A 16,699-nucleotide genomic window follows, 5' to 3' on the forward strand; every position below is an offset into this window, starting at 1 on the left:
AATGTATCTTTTGTATGAAATCACTTTTTTTTAGATCGTTTTTAACTAAACACATTGTATTGCATGTCTAATCTATTAAATTTAAGAGAACGAGTTAGAAATTCATTCCACTGTCGTCTCGACAATTGCGTCGAAATATCTCTCGAAAATTTTAAGCTATTTCAAATATATGACATATTTCGCAAACTACCGCTAGCAGTAACTGTCTTTATGAATATTTAACGGTTAGCTTCCTATCGAGCAAAAGTGCTTTAAATCCAGAAGTAACAGTAATTATACTGGAAAGATAAATTCATATTTGGCTACGACACTACCGGGAAATATCGTTGCATTAACACGAAAATGGAAGGTAAAAAGATATATACATTCAACTATTATCGAATGTCGTAGTTCTTTGAATAGAGATTTCTTATAAAGTTATTCATGAAATAAAGCACATAAAACATGCGAATGAAAAATGAAACATCGATACTTCAAAAAAAAAAAAAAAAAAAGAAATGAGGAAAGATAAAAATAGTACTCATATAATGTGTTTCTCTCTCTCTCACACACACATATACTTTTTTTTGCAAACGAAACTTTTTGTATTAGCTTAAGTACTTTGTTATAGAGATATTTCAAATAACTATAACTATGCTTGAAATACATGTTTCCGTAAAAGGAAAAGGAATGGCAAAAGGAAAAATTTTCCTTAATACGGTCGACCCGTGATGTACCGTTCCTCGAGTGTTTGCTTGCTTTCATTCTAGAGAGAATTTATTTCTGCATATTTAATAACAAGCAACTTTTGTGGAATATAAACGTTTATCCTATAAGCCCGTTGACTCCTTAAGGATTTACCAAATGAACGACAAAATGAAAACAGTTTGCTTAGGAATATTCAATGTATGTTCAACAGTCATTTTTAAAACGAGCATTTACACAGTGCTTCATAATACAAACATAATATTCGCAGAGAGAAAAAATTTATAATAGTATTCTTTCTGTTACAGAATTCTTGTTATACTATTATTTCTATGGTCAACGCTAGAGAATGGAGGAAATGTATGGTTTTAAGGGCTTTATATGTTTAAAGAAAATTTGTAACGTTTCTTGAGTAAAAATCTTTTTAAAATACTTAATGTTCCACTTTCGTAGTAAATGTACTGTAAATACCATATATGTACGTACTGATATTGTGAAATTTTTTTCTTGCTAACAAATATTATAATTTAATATATATATGTCGCAGATGAAAGGAAAACCAAAGCCTTTCCTTGGAAATTTTGGGAACATCCTCTAGTACTCTAGCCTAGATTTTATCATAGCTGCAATTGTTCGAGATTTGTGATAGCGAGATTGGGCTCGAGGTGACAATTGGTCGCCGAACGTAGCTACGGTCACGGGATGGACGTTTTGCCTAACGGAAGTCTGGAGTGGTTGTATGGTTTTTCCAAGAAATGTGGTTGTGGCGGTAGGCCTCGGGAGCGGGCCTAGCCACGTATAATTTTGCCTCGGAGGTGCCGATATAATGGGACATACATTGTATTAATAATCAAACTCCAGGCAGAAACTGCCTAGCAACAGCGTTTGGAATCTTCTCGATGCTTCCAAACGAGTACAGAAAACAAATGCAATCGTACAGCGAGAAAAATCTCCACGAGGCTGGCTTTCGTGCTATTGCCTTGGAGAGTGACACATCGATCATTTCAACAATCGTATTTTGCGCCTAAAATTAGTCTACGTTTAGTAAGGAGTTCTCCCGTTGACCGTGGATTCGTTTGAACCCAAGAACATTGTTAATAGCGTTCATTAAACTTATTATTCGTAAAACATACTATTCATTAAACTTACTATTCGTTAAACTTATTATTCATTAGACTTATTATTTGTTAAACTTATTATTCGTTAAACTCTAATATTCGTTAAACTTTGTAGCAGTCTTGTATATACGTGTAAATATAATCTCGGCTTTGTAAAACAATGGCTAATCCACGTGAAGAGTTGTTACGCGCCCAAAATTCTAACCATAACCCGACATATATATATATTTCGCAAAAGACAACTGTCTTTCCTAAATGTTTGTACAATTAAAAAGTTCAGAAGGAAAGTTATCTGTCCTCGAATAAAGTGAAACCAAAACTCATTGAATTCAGATTCGAAAATTAAAAAACAATGGTCAATTCTAAACACGGTAACCTTTATTATTGGTATTATGCACAGAATGGTTAAGTAATCGTTCTCTTACAAGGTGCCATGACCATAACTAGCTGAGACGTTACTTTCGCAGCTTTGAAAATCTTGCCTCGAAGATTTCTATTTTCTGACTTTCCGGTACCGTTTTAACGAATTCCTCTTTCGGGCAAAAGCGACTTTCAATATTTGCATATGACTTACGGCTACTTCGCAGTGAGTAAGGATAAAATGGTAATGCGTGCAGGTACGGAAGCTGACAAGTCGCTTAAAAGCACCCAATTAGAAACTTTCCGTGGGCTGATCTCATCGACCGAGTCTGTTAAGGTAGGTCTAGGGAAAGAACTTCCTCGTTGTGATATAATCGTATCATGGTTTTCCCGGCAACGCAAATGATTTCGAAAGAATTATTTTTCGATTAGGTTCGTACCTATCGGTACCGTTAATCTTCCTTCAGGAATGGTTTCTACCGGCTAGTTTCATCTTCTTTATATCGTATTATTATATACACATGACAAAAATTATGCTTTTATCTTGTATATAACCTAACACTATAATTTTGTAAATAAATTTGTGTTCACGTTGTTACGTCACGAGGCTTACCACAGGCTGTATTTCTAACCGTCGCTCGCGGTCCTACAGTGTCGCAGGCAGATCGTCTTATCTGCCCGACGGAACATATACAATGTATCGACGAGCGCATACTTGTCACCAAGCAGCGAGATCTAGAAACGTCGATTTTGGTCCGTTACTTTTTCCACACAAGAAGGCGACATACGTCATCACAGGAGCGAACGGTGGCGTGACCCGAGCATAGTGGGGGTCGTCTCTCAAAGAAGACAAAGAAATGATCGAAAGGCAATCAGTCCCTTCTGACGAGCCAAACGTTATACATCGAGAGGTTTGACGATTAAAATTAAGGTCGCATAGTCTAACGAATTCATTGAGAGATATCGTAAAGTCGGGTCGACTTTCTGTAACATATTTACTGTATTCATTGTTAAACTATTTGTGGCGTGTTCATCATATTATTGTCAAATATACTATTTTATGTAAACCTGTTAATACAGTGTTAAATTCATTGAACCACCTCTGTTATCTTAATCGAAACAGGGGAACGACTATTTCGCGGCGTCGATTAACAGAATCGTAGCGAGAATTTACGCCTCTCGCTGACGCGTTTACCTCGCGACCACGTCTCTCCCCGAACAGTCGTAACACACGTTCTAGAACAGAGGTCAGTAACGTAGATTTCGCGGGCACCTAAGTGCACCTAAGTGCACTATCATGGGCAATCACCAATCGGCGATTCGATTCGGCCTATCTCAATGGTCGGCAACCGATCTTTGAGATGGCCCGCGACCAATTGCACTTTGACGTGCCGTGGGAGATAGTTCGGAAACGCGAAGCGATAGCGAACTTTCGGACATTCGTGGGGAGACGCGATCTCGAAGAAGCGCGCCAACGGGAGTCGTAAATTCCTGTTACGATTTAACTAATCGACGCCACGAATCGTACCAACCCTTATTTCTTGTGGGATAATAAGGGTGGTTGAGTGAATATAACGCTGCTATTAACAGGTTAATATATATTTTGAACGATTCAACAACTTCAATGTGATACAAGGTTGCGTATGTGAAATGACAACTACGAATGAGTACGAACTGAGACTCCTTTCATGTTGGCGACTGTGATGATGTATCTTCTGTCGATTAACTGTCTTCGACTTGTTGACTTCTGACTCTTGAGGTTCCTTGAACTGTGTTTTTAATCGAGCTGATGTGAACTAACTGATGAGCTTTGACTGTTACTTGAAAGTTACCGTGGAATATGTCTAGAGATCAAGTATAGAGACGAAGTGACTGCTCTGTAGGTATGAGAACAAGTTGACTGTCCTGTCGTCGTGAGAACAAGTTGACTTTCCTAGTGTAGTAAAAGAAGTGAAGTTCGTTCTTATATGATTACGGAATGGGTGTGCCCTTTGAACGAAGAACGCGGATTCGTTGCTTACACTTTTCGTCAGGAAAGTGAGGGTAACGATCCGCGATGCCGATTGGTTATGACCAACGTTAGGAATGAAGATAGGAGGATGAAGCCTCCTACCAATGTGGCACATGAGCGACATTGTTTATGGAAAAAACCAGCTTTTCCATTAGACAAATATTCGTTTTTTCTATTAGGTAACTACTCGCTTTCTTCGTAATTTGTAAGAACGTGCAACAAACCTAAGGACTGTTTTATTATAAGTACCAGCCATAAACCGAAAATACTTGCAGGATTAAAGGTGCCTGCAAGCTAATAAGATTCAGTTTATGGTGGGGTCTTAGGTTTATTAAGGGTCTGTCTAATGGTGCTTGGGCCTTGATTGTCAGACAATGAAGGACGTCGCACGGACTATTTCACGTGACGTAGTAAGCGGTTTAGAAAATCTAAGATAATCTGTAATGAACTCCTGACAAGAAAGATAGAAATAAAAGAAAGAAATAAAGGAGCTTGAGAACAATAGTCTTTTTTCTATTTCTTCTTTATAGTGATAAAGTGATAATCAGTTTGTGTTATTTCTAATAATTTTACTATATTTTTCAATTTCATAATACTTTAAAACTTACATAAATAAAAAGAAAAAGGCATATCATTTTAATATTCGGTGAGAAGAACAATTTGGTTTTATATTCTTTTAGGGGAAGTATGCATGTTTATTGTTGTAGTTCCTAAAAAATGTAACATAGTGAAGCACTTCAACACTATTCATAAAAACTGTAATAAAAATTCTCCGATAAATTCTATAATTAGAAAAAAGAAATTTATGTGGTGAAAATGAACTTAGCTAAACAATGAAACGTTTTTACGAAACCGGCTTCACGGTCGAAGAAAGCAACCTTTTCTATCTCTTTTAAAACTTTTTACTTATCGATAAAGAAAAAGAAACTAGTTTTAGAAGGTAATTTAGTAAAAGAAGCCATGTTGTTGGTTTCTGAGTCAATTTTTGATGAGTAGAAAACTAAAAATGAAATAATGGTAGCAATAAATAAAATCGAATTATCGGCGGGAGCAGTAATACGATGAATCGAAATTACTGCAACTGATATTGAGACAAAGTTGAAAGAGGATTTAGAAGAATACATTTACTCTTTTATATTTACTTTTTTTTTGCAATTAAATGAGTCTACTGATATATCGGATACTTCTCAATTAATTGTGAAGACGACAATTATTGTTTTCGATAATTTTACTACGAAAGAAGAATTTCTTAAGATTCTACTTTTAGTGAGGCCAACAAGGGGAGATGATATTTTAGCAGTTTTCAAAAAATACGCGGAGGAAAATAATTTACCATTATAGAAGTTGATCGCGATTACAATCGACGGAGTTCCGGCAATGAGAGAAACAAAACAAGGATTTATCGCGTTATGTAAACAAGATCGTTCATTTTTCAGATTTATGTCATATCATTGCATAATACACCAAGAAACGTTATGTGCAAAGATAATACCTCTTCAACGTGTCATATAGACAGTATTATAAATTATAAATTCGATAAGAGCTGCATCAATGTAACACCGATTATTTAAATTACTTTTACAAGAAGAGAATGCTGAATTTAATGATTTTACTCGCATGGAAGAGCGATGACTTCATAGAGGAAAAATACTTTAAAGATTTCTAAATTTATTAACTCAAGAGTAATAAATCTTGGCCACAGTTAGAAAACAAAATATCGTTTTTTGATCTTGGATTTCGTACTGATTTTATAGAAAAATTTAACGAATTAAATTTAATATTTCGAGACAGAAATCATCACATCGCTCGAATGATAAGTGCAATAAATTCATTCAAAGAAAAATTGATACTTTGAAAATGGCATCTTTCAAAAAACAATTTAGTTCATTTTCCAAATTTGAAAAATATTGCCAAAAATATAATATTAAGATATTAAGATATAATATTAAGATCACATCAGAATGATAAAACATTTTGGAATTTAGTTAATAAAAATACTTATCCGTTGTGAGTTAGTTGAAGATTTGGATTGCTAAGTATCACATTTATGTTTTTTTTTCTTTAGTACACAAGTTTGGAAGTAGACTTTTGTATCTTGTAGTAATAAATTTATGTACAAATTTATGCAAGATAAATAGCATCAAGTGCATTTTAATGTTACAACTTTTCCTTTGTCAAAATTAAGTAAACTGCTCTTTGTCATAAGTTAACCATTCGGGGTTAACCGAGGGTTATCCTCCGGGGTACTCTGTATAGTAAAAAGATTGTAGATTACTGTTCTAGATCGAAAGTACTTTCTTTTTAATTAGTCATCAAATCATACTAGTTAGATATTGTCATACCTTTTTCCTACAATTCTTAATTATCCTTGAGGAACCTGACTTTCCGTTTAAGCGGAATTTATTTTCGTTAAACGTTCCCTACCATCGCGTTGCGTCGCGTACCGTCGTATCATGTCGAGTCGTTCTCCTGAATCGTCTGTCTTAATTATAGATGAACATATATCTATTCTAACGATCTATGTGTTATTTCGATGCAAATCGGCTGACATGCTGAAATTCCTTGTCCAAGGCACAAGATAAAACATCCTCGTGTCTTCTCTAGCAAACGTAATCGAACAGAGTCTGCTTTCGAGCGACTACTAAGTATGTAGCATCGAGATAACAACGAAGTACTATCTGCCTTCCAGTCGTCGCTCTGCGGAAACACGCAAGAGATGTTTCTAAGAGATAGATTCCTGGAAATTTCTATCCGAGAGGCGGACCTTCCAAAGCTATCGATTGTACAGGACTTTTGGTCTATTCCCAACAACGTAACAAATATATTTCATAGGGTTTTAATGAAACGTGAGAATAAAGGATCCAATTTTACGCGCAACGAGACTTATTTATTATAGCGTGGTACAGAGAACGACGCGGAAGAATTGGAGCAGAAATTAGAGGAAAAAACAACAAGGAATAATTTCGTGTCGTATGAGTTATTTATCGTTTTGTAAACTTTTCGTTACCGATTCCAAGTATGGCACTAGTAGTTGAAGATCTGAAGATTTTTGTAAAGTGTAAAAAATTTACCAACCTTTGTGATTCCTTCGATGAAAGCTCTAGTAGCAAGTTCACCAGGACCATCGACGGTTTTTCCATCGTCATCCGGTCCCCAGGAGGCACTATAAATGTCGATGTGTTGGGGATTTAGACTCAGAGACCTCGCTTCGACAGCGTCTGTCACGTCTCCGTCCAACATTCTTACTCCTACGTAAATAAAAAATTAAATCCTTTTAATTAAATTACTCATCCCGAATTGGATTGGTTTATTTTTTAATATCTCGTTATTTAATATGTCCAGTTTTATCAGAAATACACGCATTTTTTTCATTTCTCCCAAAATACTGCACCGGTTTTTCAAATAACCGAAAATAGCTGAGATCCGTTTTTTGAATACATTTACCCCCGACACCAGCTCCGAATGCAACTCCCACCGCGCACATGGAATTGTTAGCAGTTGCAGCCACTTCACCGGCGCATCTGGTGCCATGTCGATTACTGTCTAGAACATCGTATCTTGGCATGGGATCTTCATCATGATTATTAACGTCGTAGCTCGCTTGTGGATCCTAGAAAGATCGTTCATTCGATTATTCTTGTGTGAATCATGTATTCTTTTTCTACCGTATAGGTTGTAACGATTTAAATACAGAAGAAATATACTTTCTTCGGAAAATTTATAAAATCTTTGGTTTAATATCTTGCGATATTTTTAACATTTTCAAGATCATGAACCTCAACGCTTATCTTATAGTTGAATCGTTGAGCATTGTCACCCGCTGTTCTCGTTGAGATTAGATGCTTTTTCTTCTTGCCAATCGATAAGATGTTTAATTAATATCAAGTGAACTACTTCTGTAATTACCGAATACAACTTGGCTGCACTTTTACGAAGTTCCCAGTGAATATCGACTTCCTACAGGGCCCGATGTAATTGCTTTTTCCTTTAGACAGTTAGAGGATTGTTTTAAAGTTCCGAGTTTAGTACTACGGTTTTTTGTTTCTTTTCGTATATAATATTTTTTTTACAATCGATTAAATAATTCTCGCGACGGAATTACAAAGTCATGAACATTCGATATTTTACATTTATACGAATAAATAAATTTACACTCATCTTGGATATTCTCTATCGAAATGCGGTTTCCAAAAAATCGAGTGCTAACCATACAAATATACATCACCCATTGAATATAAGGAAAGTAGAGAGCAGAAGTTAAAAATCAATGACAAAAATTTGCAAGAGGTAAGATCGGAAGAGCTGTGCAAACTGAAGGCACATAGGAAAGTCAGAAAAAGAGAGAACAGGGAATATGGTGGAAATAAGTCGAGGGAATTTAACTGATTAATTTGAATCGCTTGTTTTGATATGTAGGTATAAGAGTTGTTTGGTTCAGCTATGTAATCCAACAATTTCTAAAATATCGTAAAAGAATTTTAAACGTCGTTTCAACAAAATCGTAAAAAATGTGATATTTTAAATGATTGAAAATTTCAATTTCATTGACGACACGTATCTCGTACGGGTCGATATCGATTACCGCCGACTATGTCTGATTATAGGAGATCTGTATCTACTGGGAAATTGTGGAGCTCGATACACGTTTGTCCGTGGTTGCCTTATTAACCCCGGCCATTCACTAGTAAACATACGCGTTTCTCTCGTGCGGTTTAAGTCTAGTGTTTGACTCTATGTATGGCTCCTAGTATTCCGCTGGCAACTTCGACAATTTCGGTAGCGTGGCACAAACTTGCTTCCTGCAGTCCACTAACGAGAAATAGAGAAGCAGGAGAGTTTTATATGTATAAATAGTTAAAGAGCAAACTGCGTTTAAAGAATTTTGTGTGAATCGTTGTAGCGTAGCAAGAAGAGCGTTGCATACGTTGTAATCGCGAATGCACAAATCTTATTACATTTATGACGCACTGTCGTTCCCACGAATATCATTCGTTGTGTCTAACACGTTTCTTTACGATAATTTCTCGTGCTGCAACGTTGTATTCGTTGCAGTTAGATGAAAATAGTCGTTTAGTATATGGAATAGACGAGAGTTTCTAAATACAGGTATAGTTTTTGGCGCCATTCCGAAATCTGTCTGCCCTCCATTTTGTAGGGTTCGGTTCGTCCTGTCTGTTCTGTTTGCTTCGTGGAACCTGTCGATCTTTTGTGTAAATTGGAACGTACCCTGATAAATTGCTGAAAAACTGATTTTCTCTCTTACGAGTGAAAAGATTGAACATTTTCTGTTGTACCGCGGTGAAATTAAATGTGACTGTAGTTGTTAAGAATTTTATTTCTAGAATTGCTTTAGAGATTATAAATTTTTGTCGTGTCAAAGAATTGAGTTCTTTTCTCGAATTATCTTCTTTATCAAGCGTTTTATTGGATTAAGACAATAAGTAATGGAACTTACGTAGTTCTTATAGAGATCAGGATGATTTTTCTCCAATCCATCATCAAGGATCGTGACCACGATTCCGCGTCCTGTAATTCCTTCAGCCCAGGCTTCCTGCACGTTCATATCTAACCCCTCTCCCCTATTCTATAACCAATTATCGATAATCGTATTTTAATACGTTTGTCTTCAATCTTTCGACGTAAACAAGTTAAAAAATTTCTATTTTATGCATAATATGCATAATGTACGCATATTTACATGTTACGAGATTCATGAACGAAATTGTAATTTTCTTTAAATATACATTGAATTTTTTTAATTTACATACCTAACAAAATATATTTACCGTTGGTCAACAAAAATTTGGCACCAAATTGAAATTCGATTGAAAAAAAAAATCGTAGAAAGAGACAAGGCAATAAAGTATTTTTATCTCATAGGCCTTTGTTTAATTTTCCGTGCACGTTCGATCAATTCAGCGAGAGGAAAGAAATGAGATTTATCTGATTCAACTAACCAAGTACCACATTTGAGGCCACATCTCGTCATTGAGAACGGTTTTCAGGTTGGACGGACCGCGTTTGATTATCAGATCCCGTTTCGTTCGCGATTTCACTCGCTGCTGCTCTGCTCGGCGCACTCTGCGGTCTTCTATTAGCCTCCCTTGTACTCCGAAATGTGGTTCCGCCGACCTCTTCACCACTGACGTGTGCACCATATGATACCAATCGTCTACTATCTGCAACAAAGAACAATTTCACATAAATATCTTCGTGTGATAATCACGCAGTCTTTTCTACTCACAACTCTTCTCGCTTAATGTACCAAACGATAACGAACGAATTTTAATACGAGATACCGTTTCCGAGTCCCGGCTAGTTGCTTTATATGGAGCATAATTTGCCTTTTATGTTTCACCCGTTTCGCTCAATCAATGTATTTCAACGAAAATATATGAGAATACGTCTTTAGTCACTGAGATAATATTTATCGAGGTTTGTACTTTAACTTGTTCGAAAACTAAAATGAAAGAGATATAAGTAAAAATTACTTAACATTTAGGATGACTGAACATTTGAAACTTTTCGATATGGGCTAGAATATTTGCTATTATTGTAATTTAACGGAGAATAGTTTACTTAGATTTGATCGGTGATGTTTCATTTCGTACCACATACGTGTACATCGCTTGGTTGTCGAAACGAGAAGTAGTGGACTACTAGTTACGACTCGATGGTCTGTGGTTGGTTACGGCACAATCATGGCACAATACATAATAATTCGGTGATAACAATAATAGATGTAGCGATTAGTTAAATTTCACGTCTGCAGCTATTTTTCGAAATTTACATATCTCGTTTATATTGTACACATCGTAAATATATTGTAAATATTTATTAATAGGAAACATCACATAGTACATTAAATATAAAGAATGTAGGATGAATAAAGTAGGTGAATAAAGAACACAGTAAATAAGATAAAGAAAATAATAATTGATAGAGATAATTGAAAACAGTTATTAAAAACAAATAATTATAAATTATAATTACAAATAACTAATAAAACCAAAGTTATAAATAACAATGGGTGGCGATATTCCGATTCGAGTCTGTTATAAAATCATGGAAAATATCAATTTTGTTATCAATTAATTAATATTTCATTCGATATGTTAGAATATAAATTTTATTATTGAACGAAATAACGAAGCTTTAATCGCAGTTTCGAGATAGTAAAGACCAATGTCCAGAAGTCAGAACTCTCGTTAAAACAAATTTTCTATTTACCGCAAAACGCTTTTCTTATATGCACAGCCGTTTACAAATTTTGCTGATAATCGTTAGAAAAAGGAAGGAAAAATGGGTGCGTCGTATATTTTCTGCGGTTTTCATTAAGGACAAAGTATTCATCATATTTTTGTATCAGGGGAAAAATTTAAGCTGCTCGTGGAGCAAGATTATTTGATGCACAAGTTTGCCCCCGATATGGCGATATGCAACGGTAAAGATATATGGTGTAGGGTAATGATAAATGTGAAAAGTTGGCAACAGCTGCTGCAGGCGAGCTTCTTACTGCTTCTTTCCCGGTGACAACTTGCACTGCATTTTTTCAAGCTGAACATTCTTTGTTTGAAGAATGTAGCTTACATTCCACGATGGAACTATTGTTTCGCCTGCTTTTATCGAGTTGAAAGACACGTTTGTATTGTTACTTCCAGATATTTATTTCATCCCTATTTTTTTATAACCCAATTTGTAGTAACGCAACTGTTGAAATAACATTGGCATGTCATTGCAGCTATATTAAAATCGATACGGAAAATTTCTATGAGTTAAACGAAAGATTAAAAATATGGTTATCAATTACCATTATCATATCAATTATCATTAACGAATATGTTTACAGAAAACTAATACACAAGAAAACTGATAATTTAGAAATCATGAGATCACGGACATTTTTTCCTCTTTGTAACTTTTCCTTTTCCTTTCTTTATACGTTTCTTAGTCTTGACAATATCGTTGAGGCGACAGCACTTGAAATTACACGGATGCTCTAGTAACTTGGAAATTTCACGATGCACCGGGCTTAACCTTGGCCTCTTTATTTCCTCTATAAATGAACGATCGTTGCGTTTCACTTCGATCACTGTAGGTGAACATGGATCCAAGCCATTTTTCGATTTAAAAATCTTCAACCGAACTTGATATTTCTGTTCTTTCCATTCACCACTTCCCTTGAAACACTTTCGCTTTTTTCGAATGGGCAAATATGTCTCTTCCGATTTTTTTAAAGATCTCGTTTTAACCTCGTCTGGCTTGCGATTCATGTAAGTAGTCTGCATCTCCTTTGGATTGGGACGCTTACTCAAGCCATACTTCAAACTCGATACATCACCTTTCGAATCGTTGACGTTTTCTACTTGACACGGGTTTTCTGACTTCTCACAAGAGCCACTTTTATATGCAACGAAAGATGTTTGACTTTTCGTATATTTTCTGGTGGAAAAGCACTTTTTGTCACCATCATCGTATCTCGTTTTTCGAGACAAGTAACTATCCTGCGTGGATGAACGAGAGTTACTGGACCCACGTTTCGTTCGATATTCCACGCATGAAGGCGAATCCGTAGACGAATGTTGTAATCCCTCAGCTTGCAGATCTCGAGATACTTCGGCTTTTAGCTTTTTTTTACTCGATTGTTGATGGGGAATAAATACTATGGGAGACGGACAGATAGGAGGGCTATGTTTCTTCTTGTGTTGGCTTATCCTCATCTTCTCAGACCAGTGAATAGATTTTGGTGGTGCTGGATCAGGGAGAATATCTTCGTGCAAATTCGATGAATTACTGCATGCGTCTTTCGAGCATCTGGAATTCTTTTGCTCTAAATTCTCTGCTCCCTTGGGTAAAAACAATTTAATTATGTCGGAACTATGTTTCTGTACGCAAACCATAATTCTATCCATCTTCGATAAAATTTTTGATTCTTTTTTATCCGCCTTCTGAGCTGGTGATTTTCTATCATCCTGATCATACGCATGGAAGACCTTACTGCTTCTCGTTTGATCAAATTGACGTTGCTTGTAGTGCTCGAAATCTTTTGAGCTTCTCTGGCAATCGGCCTCTGTCAATTTTTTATGTTCTTCGAAACATTTCGTCGACAGCTTTTCGCTTTCTGCCGACTTCTTACGATCTTCGAAATCTTCCACCGATGCCTTCCCACATTTCCTCACTTTCTTACGATCGTCGGAGTGTTTTGTCGATTCTTTTCGGCAATGTCTGTATCTTTCAGGTTTATTAAAATACGATGGACTTGTCTGTTGTATCGAGTAAGAATACTCAGAGTGTACATTTTGTGCGTCATTTTGACGATGATCTTCCGAACCGTGCTGGAAACATGTTTGGGAGCGTTCTTGTATCCGAAGTTTCTGATCATTTTTGAAAACCATTTTTGGTTTTGTCGAAGGAGAACGTTGCTCTTGACAGTCCGATTTCGGGAACTGTTTATTTCTATTGGATCCTCTTTTGACAAGTTTGAAGAATAGGTTTCTTTTCGTATAATTAATCGCAGGTATGTTGCTAAATCGTTTCAGATAAGTAGGAATCGTTTGATTTAAAATGTCAGTAGACAGGTGTGTTCTTATTGGAACAATTTGTCGTTTGATCCGAATGAGATCTTGAGGATCAACGGCGATATCGATAGACCTGTTCAGAGTCGAGTATTTTTCGAAAGCAAGCTTCAACGAGTTATTTAATATCTTTATAGCAGAGAATTTTCTGTTCGAAAAGAAATCGATTGCTTCCTGCAACTTGTTTCTAGGCAAATGTACTCCAACTTTCTCTTTTGAAGTATTTTCCGAATATTTTACTTCGTCGGATGGTACCCATTTTGGCTGGATGTTTCTTATTCTCCTTACTGACAATTTTATTCTCCAAGAAATCTGTTGGTCATAATAGGTATCGATAAATCAAAAGATAAAAGTACAGTAAATATAAAATAAAATAATTGTACAAACTATTCGTTTCCAAATGATTATAAATGCAAATGAAAGTTTTCTTTACTTAAAAATAAAAACACGAAAGAAAACAAAAACAAAGATACATTTTTATCTGAAGGAGGAGAAATAGTAGTATAGAATTTCTTTCCTTCTCAATAACATCCATGTCTGTATTTTTTACTTTCATCTTTATCTTTTGATCTCAATATTTCTACATAAATTGAACGAGTGCTTAGAGTAAAAATATATCTATAAAGAGAAAAGATCTTTGAACGTAATATCTCTCCGGGTAAATATTCGTTAATGATTCATCTTTTGCATAAAATGGAATATTTCAAGTAAAATAAACTGTTCCGTTTAAAATGTTGCGCAAGAACAACGTCTTTGATCCTCCTCTTTTTGCTACCGGTATACTTGTCGAACAAATCTGTGTTTAATTGCAAAGCATTTTCGAGCATCTCGATGGATTTGAGAGGAGATCCTGCCAAGTCAAGACGTTTCTCGCGTTCTTTGATGCGGAGAACATCTTTACCTTTCGGGATAAAAGTCTCAACATTTCCTACGATGAATCGTTGATGTATCTTACATCAAGACCTTACATCTTTCTTTCTTCTTTGTTTTATCCTGTTACGGTTGGTTCTCTTTCTAATTACTACCTTAATCTATCTACTCGCCCCTTATCATTATTACAATTCCTCATTCGAGCCGGGGAGGATATCAGCGTAGATTTTGTTGCTTTTGAGGTTAATTGCTCGTGCAATTCTTTGCAGTAACTTGTCGGACTTTACTCAATGGTAAATATCTTTCGTTTTTTTAGCGTAACATAATCTTCAAATTTAATTACCGTAACATAATGGTCTCATGAAAGAACAAATGATTTTTGATAATTTTACTACTAAAATTTGGACACTATCATGGTGGATACGAATGGTCGAATGGTACTTATTCGTTTATACCTTCAGATCGAAGAAAATGTTATATACACATAGTAATACGTTACTTTTGAATATTTTGTTTATTTATAGAGCTTAGTTATTTATAGAAAGTAATTTATAATAGAATTAATTTATTACTTATATCAAATCATCACGCGGCGTATCGTGAAATTTGTGTTCCTATTTAAAACAATTTTTCGAACGAAATAAATTTTATCGATACTAAATAATTTAAAGTTTGGCTGTTTTATTCATTGGAAATTAAATAAAATCCAATTATCGAAGTCTTGACACTGAATGCACCGAAATTCCTTGGGTATACACCTGCTTTGGACGGTTAAATTCTGCTAGAACTTCCGCCTCCAGGACGTTTTGGAATCCAATGCTAGATTGCTTTAGTTCCGAGATGCAAGTTCATCTTCGATATGTGGCTAGACATACGCAGACACTGATCGATCTGATTCATCGCCAGTTTGGCTTACGTGGCTGCACAACTCTCCGTAAAGGCATGCCCCGATAAATTTCGTTTTGCAAGTTAATAGTGATAACTAGACGGCTAAGCTTGTTTTATCATGTATGTGCGGAAAATTTTAATGTGCGAGGTTGTACAGAATGCACTTAGTATGTAAAATATATGAAATATACAAAGTAGGGTATTCCTTGGTCGAGTGAAGATCGGAAAATTTGTCTTCGTGCTTTGAAAGAAAAAGAAAGAAAAAATATTACCAAAAAATGGCAAGATATAATTAACCCTTTTAATAATTTTAAGACACAAGACATAGGTACCATGGTTAAAAAAAACAAAATTATTAATATGGGAAAGAATAATTAAGCGTTATAACAATAGTTAACTTTATACGGAAAATTTCGAAACATAATAGCACAGGTTCGTTGTATTATAATTTTTAGAACAGCACCGAGTTGTGTCGCGACGTCATATCGACAGAATGAATTGATTACGACATCGATGGCACTGTACCAAATCAGCTTCGTTAACGACAGTCTCGTGTTGGTGCATACAATATGGAGAGTCATGGTGACCGCTGAACTCGGAATTAACTATGCGAACCTTCGGCTACGTTCTTTCAGATTTTTTGTATCGATCCTCCGAAAAGATATTGTTTAACGCGGACATAAATCTATAATCAGATACTATCAATACTAAGTTGAAAGCAGTAATGTAAATAATTTATAGCGTTATTTAAATGTCTAGTATTCTTTTCATAAATATTTCTATATTGTCTGACGGCCATTAATAATAACCATTATCTTATAGACTTGTACAATTTGTAAATGATTAATTAGATTTATCCGACTTTCCGAAAATGTCCCGATACTTACGAACGCGGATGTATGTACAACGTTCGATCTTGATGGCAGCAGAGCTAATTGATTAGGAATAGCTTTCTAGTCCATACCATCAGCACGATGACACTGATTAGTGGGTTCCATGTTCTATTTCTGGAAATACACGAACTATCAAGATTACTCTAACTTCTTCGTTGATTTACGATCAATAGTCGGTTGTATGCTGCAAATTTAGAACAATGCCTTCGTCTATTATTATTTGAGTTCTGTAGTTCATTCTATTTTTTCGTGAAAACAAAATCAATTATGAAACAACTTAGTAATTTATCAATCTGACTT

The 16,699-nt window shown here is 35.4% G+C and overlaps 2 protein-coding genes across 5 annotated transcripts in view; both read right to left on the reverse strand.

The window, feature by feature from the left end:
• The window catches only part of LOC117165016 (furin-like protease 1), a 227,450-nt gene that overhangs the window by 25,577 nt on the left and 185,174 nt on the right, over positions 1–16,699 (reverse strand). For all 4 annotated transcript variants that reach the window (XM_033348465.2, XM_076623528.1, XM_033348466.2 and 1 more), the window contains 4 exons: positions 10,131–10,352; positions 9,629–9,757; positions 7,618–7,783; positions 7,249–7,421 (listed from right to left, as the gene is read on the reverse strand). In XM_033348465.2, the coding sequence (XP_033204356.1) occupies positions 7,249–7,421; positions 7,618–7,783; positions 9,629–9,757; positions 10,131–10,352 (690 nt within the window). The remainder of the gene's footprint in view (positions 1–7,248; positions 7,422–7,617; positions 7,784–9,628; positions 9,758–10,130; positions 10,353–16,699) is intronic.
• On the reverse strand, positions 11,436–16,504 carry LOC117165018 (uncharacterized). Its single transcript, XM_033348469.2, has 3 exons — positions 16,471–16,504; positions 14,498–14,676; positions 11,436–14,060 (listed from the first exon to the last, which is right to left on the reverse strand). The coding sequence occupies exons 1-3, from the start codon at positions 16,502–16,504 to the stop codon at positions 12,066–12,068; spliced, it is 2,208 nt and encodes a 735-aa protein (XP_033204360.2). The 3' UTR covers positions 11,436–12,065.

The sequence above is a fragment of the Bombus vancouverensis genome, chromosome 12 (genome assembly GCF_051014615.1).
Source record: "Bombus vancouverensis nearcticus chromosome 12, iyBomVanc1_principal, whole genome shotgun sequence".
Lineage (NCBI taxonomy): Eukaryota > Metazoa > Arthropoda > Insecta > Hymenoptera > Apidae > Bombus > Bombus vancouverensis.

Bases quoted from the DNA above. Each gene is read 5' to 3' on its own strand.
- LOC117165018 (XM_033348469.2), bottom strand. From the start codon at position 16,504: ATGGAACCCACTAATCAGTGTCATCGTGCTGATG. The intron at 14,677-16,470 runs GTATGGACTAGA...GATTCATCGTAG, and splicing joins TCAGTGTCATCGTGCTGATG to GAAATGTTGAGACTTTTATC. The intron at 14,061-14,497 runs GTTGTTCTTGCG...TATGACCAACAG, and splicing joins AAAAGAGGAGGATCAAAGAC to ATTTCTTGGAGAATAAAATT.